The sequence below is a fragment of the Priapulus caudatus genome, unplaced genomic scaffold, assembly GCF_000485595.1.
Source record: "Priapulus caudatus unplaced genomic scaffold, Priapulus_caudatus-5.0.1 Scaffold184, whole genome shotgun sequence".
Taxonomy (NCBI): Eukaryota; Metazoa; Priapulida; class Priapulimorpha; order Priapulimorphida; family Priapulidae; genus Priapulus; species Priapulus caudatus.
Genome location: NW_014577245.1, coordinates 256,842 through 274,971, shown reverse-complemented (window position 1 = coordinate 274,971; position 18,130 = coordinate 256,842). Strand labels below are relative to the sequence as shown.

At 45.9% G+C, this 18,130-nt stretch overlaps 1 protein-coding gene across 1 annotated transcript in view; it reads left to right on the top strand.

The window, feature by feature from the left end:
- LOC106806884 (protein kinase C-binding protein 1-like) overlaps positions 1-14,223 on the top strand; it is a 35,807-nt gene extending 21,584 nt beyond the window's left edge. Inside the window, exons 16-23 of the mRNA XM_014809023.1 lie at positions 3,139-3,238; positions 4,353-4,480; positions 5,233-5,374; positions 5,574-5,674; positions 6,029-6,118; positions 6,537-6,752; positions 7,457-7,672; positions 12,885-14,223. Of these exons, the coding sequence (XP_014664509.1) occupies positions 3,139-3,238; positions 4,353-4,480; positions 5,233-5,374; positions 5,574-5,674; positions 6,029-6,118; positions 6,537-6,752; positions 7,457-7,672; positions 12,885-13,100 (1,209 nt within the window). The 3' untranslated portion in view covers positions 13,101-14,223. The remainder of the gene's footprint in view (positions 1-3,138; positions 3,239-4,352; positions 4,481-5,232; positions 5,375-5,573; positions 5,675-6,028; positions 6,119-6,536; positions 6,753-7,456; positions 7,673-12,884) is intronic.
- The last annotated feature ends 3,907 nt before the right edge of the window (positions 14,224-18,130 follow it).

Genomic DNA, 18,130 nt, shown 5'->3' with positions numbered 1-18,130 from the left:
CACCTATACATAACAACAAATACACTCGGCGACAGTTCAGGCCATAAAGGCTAGGACGACATTGCGAGCATCCATCGATACATACAGAGTTCCGGCGCGGCAAGCAAGGAAGGCTTCAAGTAGCGTATGGCAGCACGCTAAGCAGCAGTCAATGCAGCAGCAGAGCGTACCTTCCGTCCAGTACACATCCTCTCCCAAGCAGGTAAGTGCGTTAGTGCGCGGTCGTGTGGTCGCAGAGTCACGGGTCGTGTGGGGTCGGCAGATGCAAGATGGGTCCCACGTGCGGTCATTCGATGCGTGGCACGGCGTCACAGGGTGTCGTAGTCAGCATGGGTGGATCACGTGGCGTGGATGTGTGGTTGACGGAGACGGTCACGACACGCACCGGGGCTGGTCGTGGCTGAGTCGCAGGGTCACGAGGTCGTAGTGTCCGCAGGCCACGGTCACAACGGGGCTGATCTGCGTTGCAGGGGTCATGGGTCACAGAGTCACGGGCCGCACGGGTCGATGCTAGGTCGCAGCAACGGGGTTCACAAGGGGTCGTGCTGGGTTGCAGATGTCAGGGCCGGACGGGTCTGCTCTGGTTGGCCAGAGAGTTACGGGTGTCTTGTTGGTCGCCAGGGTCACCGCGGGATCGTGTGGATTGCAGGGTCAGACGGGGTTGTGTGGTTGCAGCGGGTTCACGGGGTCGTGGTGGTTGGCAGGTCACAGGGCACGGTTCTGTGGGTCTGCAGCGGTCACGCACCGGGGCTCGCTGTAGGTTCGCGGCTCACCGGGGTCGTGTCGGGCTCGACAGGGGTCACGAGCGGGCGACGCTAGCTGTCGGTATGCAGAGTCACAGGAACGTCAACCAGCTTGACGGTCGCTGTGGTCACGGCACACACAGTCCATACAGCGCGTGCTCAAAACGGGTTCAGGGGTCGTGTCGCGTTGCAGCAGCTCGGACTGTGGGGGTCGTCGTAGGTCGGCAGTGGTCACGGTGTTCGTGGTCGTGTCGCCAGATTCTGTCAGGGTCGTGTGGTTGCACGGGGTTTACGGGTGGGGGTGTCTGTGGGTTGCAGATTCACGGCCGGGTGCGTGCTGGGCTGTGCAGCCGAGTCGACTCGCGGGGTGTGTGGTCACAGGGTCATGGCGGTTCACCGGCCGTCGATGTTGGGTGCCAGCGGTCGTGTGGTCGCACGGTCACGTCTGGTGTTCGTCGGGTCGTGTGTCGCAGGGCGGGTCAACATCGGGGATCGTGTGGGTCGCTAGTTGTCACTGGGGCGGTCGTGTGCTTGTCACGGTAAAGCGTGGTGGTCGTGTGGGTTGCAGGGTCTACGGCCGGTTGTTGTGGTTTGCCCATGGGTCACAGGGTCGTGGTGGTTGCAGGGTCACGGGGTCGCGGGGTTGTGTGGTTGCAGGGTCACGGCGTGCTCGGTGCGTCCTGTCGTGCGTTGCGTGCGCGTGGCGGTTTGGCTCCGGGGGTTCCGGCGGGTTGATGTTCGGGGCTGGGGTATGCAGGCCTGTCACGGGGGTCCGTTGTTTGGAATTGGGCAGCTGTGACGGGGTCCCTCGCTGGTGGTTTTGCAGGGTCACGGGTGTGCTGTGACTCGAGCGGTCACGGGTCGTGTGGTCGCATTGGTCACGGTCGTGCTGGTTGCAAGTCACGGGGTCGTGTGCGTCACGGGGTCTGTCGCGTCGCAGGGTCACGGGGTCGGGTGGGCGTCGCAGGCGTCACTGGTCGTGTGGCTCACCGGGTCGTGTGGTCACGGGGTCGTGTGGTTGCAATGGTCACGGGGCTCTGGGGTCACGGGGTCGTGATGGTCACGAGGTTCGTTGTGGTCACTGGGGGTTCGGTGTGGTCGCAGCGGTTCGTGGTGGTCGCAGGGCCGTGGTGGTGCACGTGGTCCGTGTGGTGGTCGCAGGAGTCAAGTTGGTGCGTGTTTTGTCGCAGGCGATCGTGTGGTGGTCGGGCAGGGTCGTGTGGGTTGCAGGGTCACTGGGGGCTCGTCGTTGGTCATGGGGTCGATAGTGTGGTCTGGCACCGAGTTCGACTGGGGGTGGGTTCGCAGGGTCGTGTGGTGCATCGGGGCTCGCTGTAGTGGTCGCGGAGAGTCACGGGGTCGTGTCGGGTCGCGCAGGTGTGTGTGGTGCTGCGTGTCTGTCCACGCCACGAAAGTCTGGTCACGAGTCACGGGCTCGTGTTGGCGTCGCCAGAGTCACGGGGTCGTGTCGGTCGCAGGGTCGTGTGGTTTGCAGGGGGGTCACGCGGTGTGTGTACGGCGGTCGTGTGGTCGGCGAGTCACGGGGTCGTGTGGTCGCAGGGTGTGTGTCGCAGGCGTCGTGCTGGTTGCAGGGTCACGGGGTCGATGTGGTCACGGGGTCGTGTGGCTCACGTTCGTGTTGGTCACTGGGGCTTCGTGTGGTCACGGGGCTCGTGTGGTTCGCAGAGTCACGGGGTCGTGTGCGTCGCAGGGTCGTGGTGGTCGCAGGGTCGTGTGGTTGCAGGGCGTCACGGGGTCGTTGGTCACCAGGCTGTCGTGTGAATCGCAGGGTGTGTTGAGCGTCGCAGGTCGTGTGCGTTGCAGGGTCAGCGGGGTCGTGTGGTCACGGCGGTCGTGTGGTCACGGGGTCGTGGGGTCACGGGTCGTGTGGTCGCAGAGTCACGGGTCGTGTGGTCGCAGGGTCGTTGTGGTCGCAGGGTCGTGTGGTTGCAGGGTTCACAGCGGTCGTTGTGTCACGGGGTCGTGTGGTCACTGGGTCCGCTGCGACGACCTGCTGCTGCTGCTGTTGACGATGATGAGAGTGTGTGCGGCGCGAGACCCGCCGCGAGTGATAGTTTCATCGATTCTTTGTGCATTCGTCCCCCTCTCGAGGAACGTTTTAGAGTCCTCGACATGCCTTCGGACATTGATAATGCCCGTGTATGCCATCTCGCACACGTTTATCTTTTGTTATGATTAATACTGCTATCAGTTTCGTTGTATGTACCGACGATTGCGATTTCGTGATTTCTAATACGAATTTCTCCTGATTTTCTGGCCAATGCTTATGTGGCGTGGTGAATCCCTTTTCTTCATGCGGATCTTTATAGTTTTCTGTTAGTACAGCACAGTATGTATGTTAAAGTTCTTTTCGTTTTCATTGCATTTGGAAAAGAGTTCGGAAGTATCTCAGGGTCGGGCGATGATGACTGCAGTGCTCATGCCAGCTACACCGACGATCGAAGCGTCAAACATCCGAACACCTAGTCCTTCAGGTTTGTAATCTCAATCACTAATGGTGTGATATTCTTCTCTCGGGTCTATATGAGTAGCGAAGCACATTTTAATTACATGTGTCTGACGCAATTATATTAATTACAGTTTTGCAGCTCTGCATAATTATAGCGGAAGTTTACCCATGGCTATGAGTTACTATTGTTGATGATATTATCACCAGGAATTAGTTTTTCATGAAGTAAAGGTCTTTTCCACCCTTTTCGTGAATGATATAGGGGTTCTGGGATTTGTAAAGGCTACATTGTTAATCCAAACATATTGGTGTTTAGAGTGAGTCTGTCATGAACTCAACATGATGTCATACCTATTTAGAATGTATGGGGTGGGACAATTCAAGAAAAGTATTCATAGTATTGGCCAGTTTGTTCGTACCGATCACACTTGTATATGGTGGTGTTAGGTGGTTAGTAGGGGTGGTATGATTCCTCTATATATCAAATGTATCGTGATACAAACTTCGACGATACACTTATCGCTACGTGTGACTATTCGCGATACGCGTATCGATACTCTACTGAATAGAATCCGTGTCATTTGGTATAGCATGGTATCATCAGAAAACTAAAGAAGCGTGATGCAATTCGCAGTTCAATAGCAGCTGTTAACTGAGCGCTTCACGATACTATGGTTAATGTAGCATTCACATGATAGGTAGGGTCCCGGATAAGCCTAGAGTTTGCTAGATAGTTTCCCTTGAAAGTATCGCGATAAGTATCGTATCGTGAAGTCTATATCGTGATGCGTATTGTATCACGATCGATATATCGTGATACGGATCGTATCATGAGCTACCCATATCATCCCACCTCTTGTGGCTAACCACACACGCCTAAAAAAAGGCATTGATGCTGTTATCCGTTTATCTCTAATATTCACTTCTTCTAAAAATAAATAATTTTCTTCTAATATTCACTAATAGGCAAAAAAAGGCCCTTAAAAAAGGCCTTAAAAAAAGGTCTTAAAAGTTAGGCCTGTTAAGGCCTTTAAAAAAAGCCTTAAAAAAGGGGCCTTAGTGTATATGCGTACGTTCAGTGTATAATTTACATTGCTGCACATTTGCATGTTGCTGTATTTGACGTTGTTCTGCTGCAGTGGTCACTATGCAGGCGTCTCAAGGTCACGCGAAGATCACTGCCACGCTGCTCCAGGCGTCCTCACCGACGTCTACGCTCACTCCTACAGCGAGTCTACCCGTTCAATCTCAGAAGTATATCGATAAGGTGCGGTCTGAGGCTACTGCCTAAATGCCTTTTCTCGAAGCGAACGATTAATGATTTGGATCGAGTCGTCCAAGTTTGAGCTTTAAGCCCGGCGCACACGTGAGTAATTTTACTCAAGTAAAATGACGCATGAGTCATTTTACTCACGTGTGCGGCAGATTTTCGTTGAGTAATTTGACGCATGCGTCATTTTACTCAATATCAAACGTGTTTGGTAATTTTTGACTCATGCGCCATTTTACTCAACGTGTGCGCGCGCTGAGTAAATTTACTCAACACTGGTACTCACAGCGCATGCATTTAAATCATTGTGCGCCCAGTATTGGCTGCGCACAGTCACGTGATCTGCATTACCACTTATTCCTTGAGTAATTTTACTCCCGTGTGCGGCGAATGCTGAAAATACTACGTGTGAGTATTTTGACTCATGCGTCATTTTACTTGAGTAAAATTACTCACGTGTGCGCCGGGCTTTAGCGAATTTACCTGTTTAATCTCAGAAGTACATTGATAAGTTGTGGTCTGCAGCTACTGCCTGAACGGCTTTTCTCGAAGTGAACGATTTGGATCAAATCGTCCGAAGTTTGAGCTTTAGCTGACTTTGCTGACTCATTTTATTATATTGCCATCGAGCTAACAGGTCTTAGTTGTTTGTTGAATGAGTTTAGCAAGTTAGATTTAAGTTGTTTTGCCGTAGCGTGAGGTTTATAGAGTGGCTGCGCGTGATTGCGCGTTGGTTGGGGTCGTTGCAGCTGAGCGTGGCGATGCGAGGAGTCGTGGAGGAGATGTATGCTGACATGCAGCAGCAGCAGTCCGTGTCCAGACCGCCCGACTTCATCCAGGAAGCCAACTCCAAACATCAGCAAGAGCTAACCGAGATCAGGCATAACATCGGTGAGTCATTCGTTCCGGCAGTACCCTGGGGGAACATAGACCCTATGAGCATGAATAAAAGCAAGTATTGTTATAAATGTCAGTTAATGTTTACAATTTGTAATGTACAAATACAATTGTATCGTTCAGTCCCACAAACGTGCAGATTGTAACCCTGGTGCAATAATGTTTTGAGCCCCTTTTTATGATCTGTTTGTAGAGCTTACACTAATAGAAATGAGGCAGAGTTTTGAAATTGAGAAGAAAAGAGCGCTCATGATGGCTCGTAAGCAGGTTGAGGAGCAGCAGAAAGCAAGACTGGTGAGTATATACGGAATCCAGTGTGAAACTAATTTTGTATAATTCTGCAAAAGTGCGGCAGTTCACCATTGATAATATTTTCGGGGTATCGATTATTTTGAAGGTTTGCGAAGAAGGATTTCATGACTAACATAGCAACCTGCTTGCTAAAGCAGAATATATGTATGGTTGTGGAGCCAAAAGTATTACGAAAAAAATACATCAAAATTATTATCATTAATCTAGATTTCTAGCATTGAACTGATTTCGCACGCCCATCTAAACACTTCAAGGAAGTTGATAATTACTATTGTGACCCTGAAAAATCATTTTAAATCATTTGATCGTACATACAACTAAATACACATATTGCAGAAAGCCAAGGAGATGATGTGGGAACGAGAGAAGACGGACATCTATAGAGAGATGCAAGCTGCCATCGCTGCGAGCAAGAAGAAACAGTGGGTACGTGCACGTGTGCCTGAAGCTATCCGAAATTCAGTCAATCAATTACTGACGAACGCAAATGCATTAAACGTTACAACGTGACAATTTGGTTATGGCATGCTGCGTGCTTTCGTCCTGCAAGCTGACAATTTCAATATTTCTGTGAAGAATACAATGATGGAGGCATACATTTTATCTGGAGGGCAGCAACAAATTTTCAAAATTCCGTACGAAATCAGACATATATATAGACAAATAAAAAAATATTCAAAATGACAAAATTTAGTTTAAAGACAAATATATGACAAAAATAGACAAATAAATGACAAAAATAAACAAATATAAAGACAAATATGCTGTTAGTTGCTGACTCGATAACACACACTTGGCGTATTTGCTAATCACGTGATTTCCTTGCACCGTGGTCCCGTTCTAGTGTGCAAACTGCTGCAAAGAAGCCATCTTCTACTGCTGCTGGAACACGTCATACTGCGACTATCCCTGCCAGCAGGCGCACTGGCCTGCGCACATGAGCTCGTGCACTCAGATGGGGCAGCAGCAGCAGCAGCATCAGCAGGCGGTGGCTGCGGCGTCGGACACATCGTCCGGAGCCGAGTGCAAGGTCACGAGTTTGAATGGGAGTAGCGTCCAGGTAAGTTAGATGTTGTAGTAGAAACTAATTGAGGTTACCTGTCCATAACAATTACATTCTTCGTTAGTAGTGGTTATAGTGCACGGTAACAGGTAGGTTAGATGTTGTAGTAGAAACTAATTGAGGTTACCTGTCCATAACAATTACATTCTTCGTTAGTAGTGGTTATAGTGCACGGTAACAGGTAGGTTAGATGTTGCTGTAAAAACTAATTGAGGTTACCTGTCCATAACAATTACATTCTTCGTTAGTAGTGGTTATAGTGCACGGTAACAGGTAAGTTAGATGTTGTGGTAAAAACTAATTTAGGTTACTTGTCCATAACAATTGTGTTCTGTGTTAGTAGTGGTTATAGTGCACATAAAGTGTGTGTAATGTATGTGGTACGTCTGCATTGATTGTTCCTAAATCTGCCACTTCTACTCCTGATGCCTTACACTACCTATTACACATTGATTTATATATCTATTATGTGTCCTTGTGTGTTGTCAAAATTTATATAACATTGGGAGGCTGCACTATGTTAGATGTTAGTGAAATAACATTACCGTAGACCGATTACGTAACCACAACGTCATAAAGTTAAAATAAAATAAAAACCTGAAATCAATGGAAAAAATTTAAAAGTAATATCTTCGTATTGCGGTTTCAATCAAAGTTACGTTTAGGCCTCAGTTTCCCACAGATATTGCCTTTCTCTACAGGGTGTTCAGGGTGAGGGTGTGGATACAAACAAGTCTCTGGAGAACCTGCAAGCAACTGTAGAAAAGCTGAAACCACATGAGCAGCAACCCCACCCTGTTCACATTGTAGCCAACACGAGCCAAACCACACCTCACCATGTGTCCAGTCCCTCTCAAGTCATGTACGGATCTGGCCCCACCCTACACTATGTTATGCCTCAGCCGCCAATCTCTCAGGTTTGTATAGTTAGCTGCTGTATTTTTTTGGTACGGAGACTCCCCGACTTACGAACAGGTTCGGTTCCGAGCGGTCGTTCGTAAGTCGATTTGTTCGTAAGTCGAACATATGAACGTACGTATACAGTATTGTACAGTAGTGTAGTATATGTACGTGTGAACATCGAGTAACCTAGAAGTGTACATAGTATAAACATATACGTGAACACAGGAGTTGGCGATAGTCAAAACCAGGGTTTTTTTTTATTCACCAATATTGACATTATACACTAATGGACTTCAGGGCAAATTGTTCGTATCATCGAAAGTTCGTAACTCGAATGTTCGTAAGTCGGGGAGTCTCTGTATTAGTTTGAATCTTTTTGGGAGGAACTGTGAACACTAACCGTATACCCGTAAGTTATGCTTGGTGTCTGACCTATACATGCTGCGAATTGGGCAAGTTGCGCAATCTTTGTAAGTTGCTCATTCTGGGGTAGCTCCAAGAAACGGTATTGCTAGGGTTAGAATACCTAATAGATAGGGTGTATTGACGTTAGTCACACAGCCTGGTCGGGTTAATTCTGGGGGATCTTACGGGAATTGTGGGATCAAATGTTTGGCTTTTTCGTTACCAGAGGGAGTGTGTGTTGGGACGGATCGTGATCGTAGTCACAGAGTTCGAACGATTCTGTATGTTCGTTTGAGTTCAATCATCTGTGACCTTGAGATGGAGATTTGGGAGGATACAATTTGGCAATGTGTAAAACCGTGATCAAGATTGAGTTATCGTGGTATAAGGGATGCGTACAAAAAACACGTCCATAGTGTGCCAAGACTATCCAATGCCTGAGATTATGGGCGCGGTAAAATAGCAAATAATTATTATACACGTAGTTTAAGTTTATGTAAACTTATGCAGTACCCATTTCCGCTTTTTCTAGTCCGTGTTTGGTTTTGATTTATAGTCAGGGCTCTTGTTCAGATAACAAGTGCTTGTATAGTAGCTTGTATTGTTTGCTCATGCAGTTTCAACCCCGCACATAAAATAAACATTATCTTAAGTCTGAATGTAAAGTGCCGGTAAGGTTTACTCAGCGTGATACTTATAAAGAGCCGAAAGCAAATATATTTACAATTATCTTTAGTTTTATCTACTGTGCAGGTAATTGACAGATCTGAAAAGGCGATGTAATGATTTATAATCCCGTTGTAGGCACAAACACTCATGAAAGGAGATTTATATTATATTTATATTTTGATATAATGTTGCATTGATAATTTAAATTATATGATGGCGGTTTTTAGTGGAAAAGAACCATTCATTTAGATTACTTCACAACCCAGCAATGCAATCCTGTAAAATCATACAGTTTTGAAATGAATCAAAATCCTATGTGGTATAAATGAGGTTACTGTACCACAGTGTACTGCATATTGTACGGACCATGTCACTCCCAGTTTATAAATGCAGATTCCTCAGCAAATCCAAAAGTCTCACTGATTATATACCATAGAGAAAGCAGACCATACAAGTAACAGTAACGATAGAAGAGATCAAAATCTAACGTAGCCCTAACAACAATTTCCCACGTCAGTAAATGTAAAAATGCTAATAGAAAAAAATCAAATGAATGAAAGTGTAGACATGTAAAGATAACAACCACGAAAGGGTTGGGGTTAGCCCAACCAGGCTCTACGACTGTTTCACGTCGCGTTCTGTGATTCCATGATCCCAACGTGCAAACGATCGCGATATGGTCTCCATCACAAAGCCAAAACGAAGGTATTCGCGTATCTAACTACATACCAGGTGTTACTCTCCCAAAAAATAGCCGATTGACTTCTTTTGTAGCCAATGTTAATAATTTGTAGAAATCTTTTGTTCAATTTCTACGTAACACCTTCTCAGCTCTGTGATGCTTGTAGGTGAGTCTGACTTGCTTGCTGTGAGTTGCCAATTACCCAATTTGATCACTTTCAGCCAAAAAATAGCCAGTCTAATGTTTTTATAGCCAGTACAAAAAAAGGTGTAGCGATTGGCTATTTTGGTGAGTGGTACAGTAACCTTTGACATAGACCCCTAGTCTCATTGACGGCCCTCTACTATTGCGATATGAGATCGTGAGGGTACTGACGTACGCATGAGATCGTGTACACACTATTGAATGAGATCGTGCGGGTAGGGATAGTCGAACATGATGAAGTCGACCTCGTAGTGCCTGTAGAGTCGCAGGGCCAGCTCGCGGGGGACGCTAGCGTAGAATTCTCTCAGCAGCTCGGAGCTCCTCCTCTTCGTGTACAAGGTCTCTCTCGCGGGCAGCGCGACGCGGTGGTGCAGGCCCACCATGCGCAGCCACTCACTCACGTCCTCGCCTAGTCTCTCGAACCTGTCATTAAAGAGTGGGTACAGCAACGGTTATGGTCGGTCGTCGTACTCAGAAATAATTATTTTAACCACGGTTAAAGTATGTGTAACAAGGCTTCTGGTTGGGTGAAAGGGCAATTATTTAACAGCCACTCGCTGACGTCCTCGTGTAGTCACTCGAACCTGTCATTAAAGAGCGGGTACAGCAACAATTGTGTTTGTTTGCGCGTTTGTCTTTTCCGAGCGCTGCTAGGGTTGCGCAACTTTGGTTTGGGGCGGTTAGTTACAGCAACGGTTACGGTTGGCCATCGTACTCAGAAATAATCATTTTTCCCGTGGTAGAAATGATTTAACCACGGTTAAATTGTGGCCCTTTTACCCAATCAGAGGTCGTGTTACACATAATTTAACCGCAGATAAATTATTTTTACCGTGGATCAATTATTTTAACCACGGTTAAAGTATGTGTAACAAGGCCTCTGATTGGGTGAAAGGGCAATCATTTAACAGCCACTCGCTGACGTCCTCCCCGGGTCTCTCGAACCCGTCGACAGAGCGCCAGTATCCAGTTAGCATATAGGGATCAGTAACTCCTACTAGGAGTGGTGTCATGGCGGCCGATGGCTACACCTAGTGGCCACTAAGAGCTATCCAGTTAGCATATATAGAGATTGGCGGCTGGTCAACACGCATGCACGCACGCACGCACAGGCACGCACCTGCCCAGGTACTGGTAGTTGATAGCGCAGGGGTCACACAGGTCGACGATGCGCGCCCAGTGTTCGTCCAGCGTGCGATGCGGCGTCTCCACCACGTACGTCACGAAGTGCGCGAACGTGACGTCATACAGCTCCTCCTTCTCGCCGGGCAGCCGCCGCAGCGGCGCCCCCGGGTGGTGATGCCGGAAGTGATACGCCATGCGTCGGTGCTCGCGGAGACGGAGGCTGCGGTCGCGCCCGCCGGCGGCCACCTTGGATCGGTACGCCGACAGCACGCGCTCGAACGGGTGCCGAGCGAACAGCAGCTTGCTGTAGTCGCGCAGCACCTCCCGCGCGCGCGCCGCCGCGTACCCGCGCGTCCGCCACCGTGCGAGGTAGCGGCCCGTGTCGGTGAGCTCGTGTGGCCAGCGGCCCGCGCGAGCCGCCATGTCGGCCCGCGCCGTCGGCGACGCCTCCTCGGCGATCATCAGCGCAATGAGGATGTTCTTCAAGGTCGAGCAGGCGACCTTGGGCACGGCGCAGTAGACGATGGCGTGGGCGTCGTCGACGAACAGCGACGTGTTGGGGTTGAACGTGTGGTCGCGGCCGCCGAACGTTCCGTTGTCGCGCCAGCGCCACGCGTCGCACGCCGCACGCACGCGCCGCAGACGCTCGCGGTTGGACGCGGCCGGACCGGTCATGGGGTCGTGCGGCGGGGTCGCTGGGTCGCGCGGCGGGGTCGCCGGGTTGCGCGGTGGAGTCGCTGGGTCGCGCAGTGGGGTCGCGGAGTCGTGTGCAGATGAGAGATTCCGGCTATCACCCTGCGCAACAGCCAGCGGCGGAGGCACGGCGGCGCCTGATCTCTCGATGCTTGCTTTGGTCGTCGCGAGCGTGGGTCGAGCTAGCGGCGGCTTCGTCGATGCGTGGATGCCGTGCTGCAAGCTCACAGCTCGATGAGGCTTCTCACGCGTCTGCGTTGCTGCGTGCAATAGAGAGAGAAGCGTCTATAATAGTTACTACTGATAATTACTAGTAATGTTATTGTTATTATATCTTTATTGGATGTAATTCATATACAAATACACGTACTGAAGATTTAACTAAATATTTATGCATATTTACTAAACATGTGCGTGTTTTCAAAAAAACAGCAAAGCGCAGATAGAATGTCAGAAGTCAAAAGTATTATTTGACAGTAAGAGAATATGTATATGATAAGAGCTTTGTGGTGAATATGTGTAGAGATTACGAGAATGTGATGTAATCGGGAGTAAATAATAATAGATAATAGATCTATTATTATTATTAATTATTACATTATTAAATTATTAAATTATAATAATTAAATTATATTATTATTATTCACTCCTGATGTAATCGGCTACACGCGGGGTGACTGATTGACAGAAGAAGGGGGAACAACAGAAACAAGAAAAAGGACAGACAAATGCATGTATTTATGCTCCAGACCCATGTTAGCAACTGTGAGAGGATTGGTGTTGCTAGACTAGCAGCTAGAGCATCGAACAACATTGGGTACTTACTGAATAAGTCGCGGCTATAATGAAATGGAAAAAAAAGCAAAGCCGATCCAACCAGCAACACCGCAACCAGCTGTTTCTCTCTTGTTCGAGTCATTTTTAACAGTCTACGATGCACACAAACGCAGGACACTCGTAATTCTCTACAGTTTTGTATGACTCTCCTTCTGATATGTAGAACTCTGAAAACCAACTCAAATGAGTGGCACTCGCTGTGAGACTCCTATTTATAGGATCGCGCACTCACACACCTGTCGCCTACTGTCATCAATCGGGGAACAAACATTTGCTGTTACTGTCAGCATTTTTACTCATGCGCTGCTGTACTAAGCTGCTGCATCTTCTGCGGGTGATAACAGAGCACGTATGTCATATATGATATACGTGTTCTGGTGATACTGCTGCATGAGTGCAGTGCAGTGGTGTGAGATAATGCGAGACATGTTCCGCACACACGAATGTTTACGCACGCTTCTGCTATCTATTCTTGCATTATAGGAGTTTTTTTAATAACAAAGTGAAGTAAAACCATGGATTTTTTAAAACGCAAGTATGCCACGGCATGTAGTTGTGTGTATGAAGTCTATAGCAACACAGTGACTGACTGTTTTTCTTATCTGCTGCAGTTTCCACCTGGATATCCCGGCCCACCAGTTCATCTAGGAACTGCGCCACACGTCCTACGCACAATGGCGCCACCTGTCGGCGGCCCCGGTATACTGTACCCGATGCTGAGACCGCAGCAGCCGGGGCCGCCACTGCCCCCAGGTCAAATCATCGTCACCAGTCAGCCAATGGCTCGCGGAATGCGACAGCAGATGTTCCAGCATACGAGATTCTAGGAAACTTTCGTCGCTACTCGTCTGTCAAGAGTCAATGTCGCTGGCCAATCTCTCGCTGAACATATATTGGGCAACGTGTAACACCTTGAAATACTGTTGGCTGTCACGATTTACTCGCGGGTCTTCCGGTTGCTGCTGGCAGAAGTTGTATGTTTCTAGCAATATATGGTGCTTTGAGTTCAGGTTCGTCATTGTAATAATGGTTTGTTTCGAATTGCAGAGACATTGTTATGCACGTTTCCCTGTTATGTATGCGGTTGTAGAGAAAACGCATGTGTTGTACAATTGTAGAATGTGGCATACACTTCCAAGTCACGCAGAACTGTAAACAAGGCTCACTGTGTTACATAACTATACTATGCTAACACGATTTCCAGGTAGTTAACAGAATTGAATTCGATTTCTAAATAATAAACAATTTCTTTACGGCTCCCGCTATATTATTTCGCGGACATCCTTTCCCTTTGCTGTAATTGTGAGTGATGCAGCCATCATTACTGATAAATAATGATACCACTGCAAATATAGCATAATATTAAAGACGTACAACTACTATATCTACACGTATATCTCTAATGGTTTATATGTAAAGCTATATCATTGCTGGTTCGTGTATAGAGGCGATAAGCAGCTTGATATTTATTTGGGGTTCAACCGATATAAGCTGCGCTGTATTCTGTTTTTCTTATTGATAAGGAGATAATTTGAAAGAAGCATGTATGAATGTGCATGAATGTGTGGGAGAGCAAAGAGTGCATGTGTTCATGAGGAATAAATATGTTTCACCGGAGGATAGAATTATGTGCATGTTGAAACTACTGTTCGTGGAAGCGTGTGCAGCATTTAAATTGCATAGAATGAGACGAGATTGAAAAAAAAGTTTCTATAGTTGACATGTGCTTGACTGGAGAATGCGCCAATCAATCAGTAATTACTTAACTAGTTTATGCTCATTAATGTCGTGGCGATTGCAACGTCAGCAATAGGTTTATTGTGTTTATGTAATCCACTAGGCTCACATAAATATATAATTGTATGCGAATGTGCAAATGTTTGCGTTATGTGTATGTATATACATACATACAAACCTATATGTAAATATACTTTTTTATTATCTGCTGTATTATCTGTGTTTTGTTGTATACATCAAATTACGTTTGACTTTTGAAATACAATATGATATAAATAACTCTACACCTTGTAAATATGAAGCGTAACTTGGACAGTTATGAATAGAGTAGGTAGAGTCAAGTAGAGTACATAGATTTGTGTAGTCTGCTATGTTGTCATTCCTCCATACTATAAACACTTGCCAGTTTGTAGTTTGCAGGCTTTGTTTACTTGAATACATCGTATCTGCGTTAGGTAAATCTTGGCATGGCCAATATTTAAACGTGTTGGGGTCGTTTGTAATCGGATGACGTAACATGCATGTGAACAGAATGATCACAGTGAAGCAGCTCGTGTTTTCGTATAACATGCTAAATGTGAAAAACTCACATAGAAATTCCACTTCAACCCAATGTTTCAATTGTGCGTGTGAGAGAGTATGTACGTACATTCCTGAATGCGTGTGTACGTGCGAGCGTGCGTGCGTACGTGCGAGCGTGCGTGTGTACGTGCGAGTGTGCGTGCGTGCGTGTGTGTGTGTGTGTGAACGTGTGTGCGTGCGAGCGTACGTGCGTGTGTGTGTACGTGTGTACGTGCGAGCGTGTGTACGAGCGAGCTTGCGTGCGTTTGTACGTGCGTGCGTGTGTACGAGCGAGCGTGCGTGCGTGCGTGTGTACGAGCGTGCGTGCGTGGGTGCGTGTGTACGACTGTACGTGCGTGTGTACGTGCGAGCGAGCGTATGTACGTGCGTGTGTACGTGCGAGCGTGCGTGCGTGCGTGTCTACATGCGAGCGTGCGTGCGTGTCTACGTGCGAGCGTGCGTGCGTGCGTGCGTGCGTGCGATACCAAGAAGAGATTATGCTAAATGCTTGGAAAGAGTCAATGCTGTTGTTAGTATTTTTATTTTTATTTTCATAAGGGAATTGTGAAAGGCATGGTTACATAATAATAGTCATAATCATAATAATTTTACCGTTTCCTATATATATATTCCCGTTTTATAAAGACATAAGTAATGTTACCAAGTTCATTATTTTAATTAAGATGCTTCCATTTCATTTCACCTGTAGTCAGACTTGAGTGACTATGTATGCTCTAAAAAAAAAGCATGGCACCATTAAAGTAATTTGCTACAAGAACATTTTTATTGTATTCGTGAATGAGATAGATGTTGAGTGATCAGTATTTTTCATTTCAATATCGGTCAACATATTATTTCTTCAGCATTATTTTCGCATCAGCGGTTATAACTATGCAACCATTACTAACTCTTGCCTGAATTGCTCTTAATACACACCACGACTCAACTAAATAACGCATGCTTAGGTGAAATTCAAAAACTATCAGGTAAATAACATTTATTATGGTTATAGAGATCTATGTATACGTAAAACTATTGATGTTGTATAAACACTAGTATTTTGAATTACCGGTGTTTTGTGCAGATGCGATCTTTATTTGATCTAAATTTGTAGATGGAAAAATAGCATATGTTTCGAACCTTGCAAGGAATTTATATGCAAAGCAATAATTAATGTTGACTGAACTAGAACTAGAAATGGCAGTTGTCGCCAACTACATGTATCCCCCGCGATTTAGTATGAATGAAATATCTCCGTAAGGACGTACAAGGTAGGCAAAGTGAAATAAGTCACAAAGATCAAGGTCAAATAAAGGTCGCAGTGACCTGGTTTTGGTACGCGGCACACCTTCTCCCCAAGATGGGTAAGTATACCAAGTTTGGTAGCGCTAGGTCAATTAAGGGCAGAGTTATAGAGCGGAAGGGAAATATGATCAAGCTCAAATAAAAGTTGCAGTGACCTGGGCTTGGTACGCGACACACCTCCCCAAAATGTGCAAGTATACCAAGTTTGGTCGCGCTATAGGTCAATTAGGGACTGAGTTATAGAGCGGAAGGGAAATATGATCAAGGTCAAATAAAGGTCGCAGTGACCTGGTTTTGGTACGCGACACCCCTCCCCAAGATGTGTAAGTATACGAAGTTTGGTCGCGCTAGGTCAATTAAGGGTAGAGTTATAGAGCGGAAGGGAAACATGACCAAGGTCAAATGAAGGTTGCAGTGACCTGGGTTTGGTACGCGACACACCTTCTCCCCAAGATGTGCAAGTATACCAAGTTTGGTCGCGCTAGGTCAATTAGGGACTGAGTTATAGAGCGGAAAGGAAATATGATCAAGGTCATAGAGCGGAAGGGAAAGTGTCTGTGGCGAGCGGCGGCTGGACAGACATGAAAGTTGAAACCATAGTATCCCCGCCGACTTCGTCGCGGGGAATACAATAATACTCAACACTGAAAATGGGTTACTGAAACGAGACCATTTATTTGCACGATAATATACATACACAATTATAGAACAACATCAAACTGACTAGCAGCGTAAAGTGATTGCATTTAACTAGCTGACAAATGCATAGAAGAAAGAGTAAATCACAGGGGTGTTGTAACAGCAACCACTGCACTGGTCTATTAATTAAATATCGACCTGCGAAAACGAAAAGTGCTTTTGAAGTTGCAGGCCATGTTTCATACACGAGCCAAATCAGTGCAATTAATGTTAGAAGAGAGGGATGAGTAGAATAATAACATACGCGGCTGAGTAAGAATAAAGGGGCGAGTTATAACTATTATGAAACAGTCAAAGGCAAAGCGTAATACCACATTTGATTACCGTATATGATCGCGTAATAACCGCGGGCACCTATAAGCCGCACCTCAATTTGAATCGGGTAACCAAGTATTGCGCCTAGTATATTTCCCCTCACGGTATGGCGCACTTATAAACCGCAGAGCAAATACAGGGTTGAAATCTGAGGCCAAATTTGCGGTTATTACGCGAGTATATACGGTAATCGTGAGAATACAGTGATTTAACAATCTGAATATTGCAACAGTTTTGAATAAATAACTACACTATTGTATGCCACGTTACATACGAATATGAGCTATAACCCTTGTTCGTATAGTTATATCATGATATTATTGCTCTTAATACAGTTAGCATAAATTCATTAAACTGCACGAAATTAGCACATGATAAAATCAATAAAGTAACATATCTGTTAGATCTTAGACTCCAGGTGATCTTAATTTGCTGTTGTCCTGTTTCATCAAACTTTTAAACAGATTCTGACAAGCAGATTTCTATAAATAATATTAAACATTCTCATGTAATGTACAAGCGATGCACAATTAACCATTCTTAACGGAAACAATATCAGACATTTTATAATGTTTTTTTTCTTCAATGATTAACAATATACATGTACAGATGCGCTGTATATTACTACGTACTACATTTACTTCTCACAATTCATAAACTTGAACAACAATTATAGTAACAATAAAAATATCTAACGATCAGATTAGACTTAATTGTGATTATTATCAAATGAGTTGGAAGAAACACGTCAATGCATCAATCCCCACATGTACTGCTTTCCGATACAGTCATTTACACCAAAGTGCATACGTAATTTTTACTGCACGTTACAAAGTGTCACTTGCTTTATATTTATTAAATACAACGTGCTCTTGTGCCTTTGAATTGTACACATACATACAAACAGGGGTTAATAATGACAAATTCTCATTATTACTCCCATGTTAGGTATGATGCACTCACTGTACATAGTTGGGCGATAACTTCAATAAATATATTTAACCCTGACTAATCTTACATGGATAGTTACACGGGTAAATCAACAATTGTGAAACAAGTTTCACGTAAATGATGCAATGCCACTTCCGGCATGTACTCCAGAATAGCCAAGGGCATAGCCAGGAATTTGGATTGGGGGGGGGGTCCTCGAGCGAGTAACAAGTTTTTTTTTAGTTTTCATTATTCACCCCTGTTACAAATAACAAGGCTCAGCTTGTCAACTCTGATTTGACGTTATAAC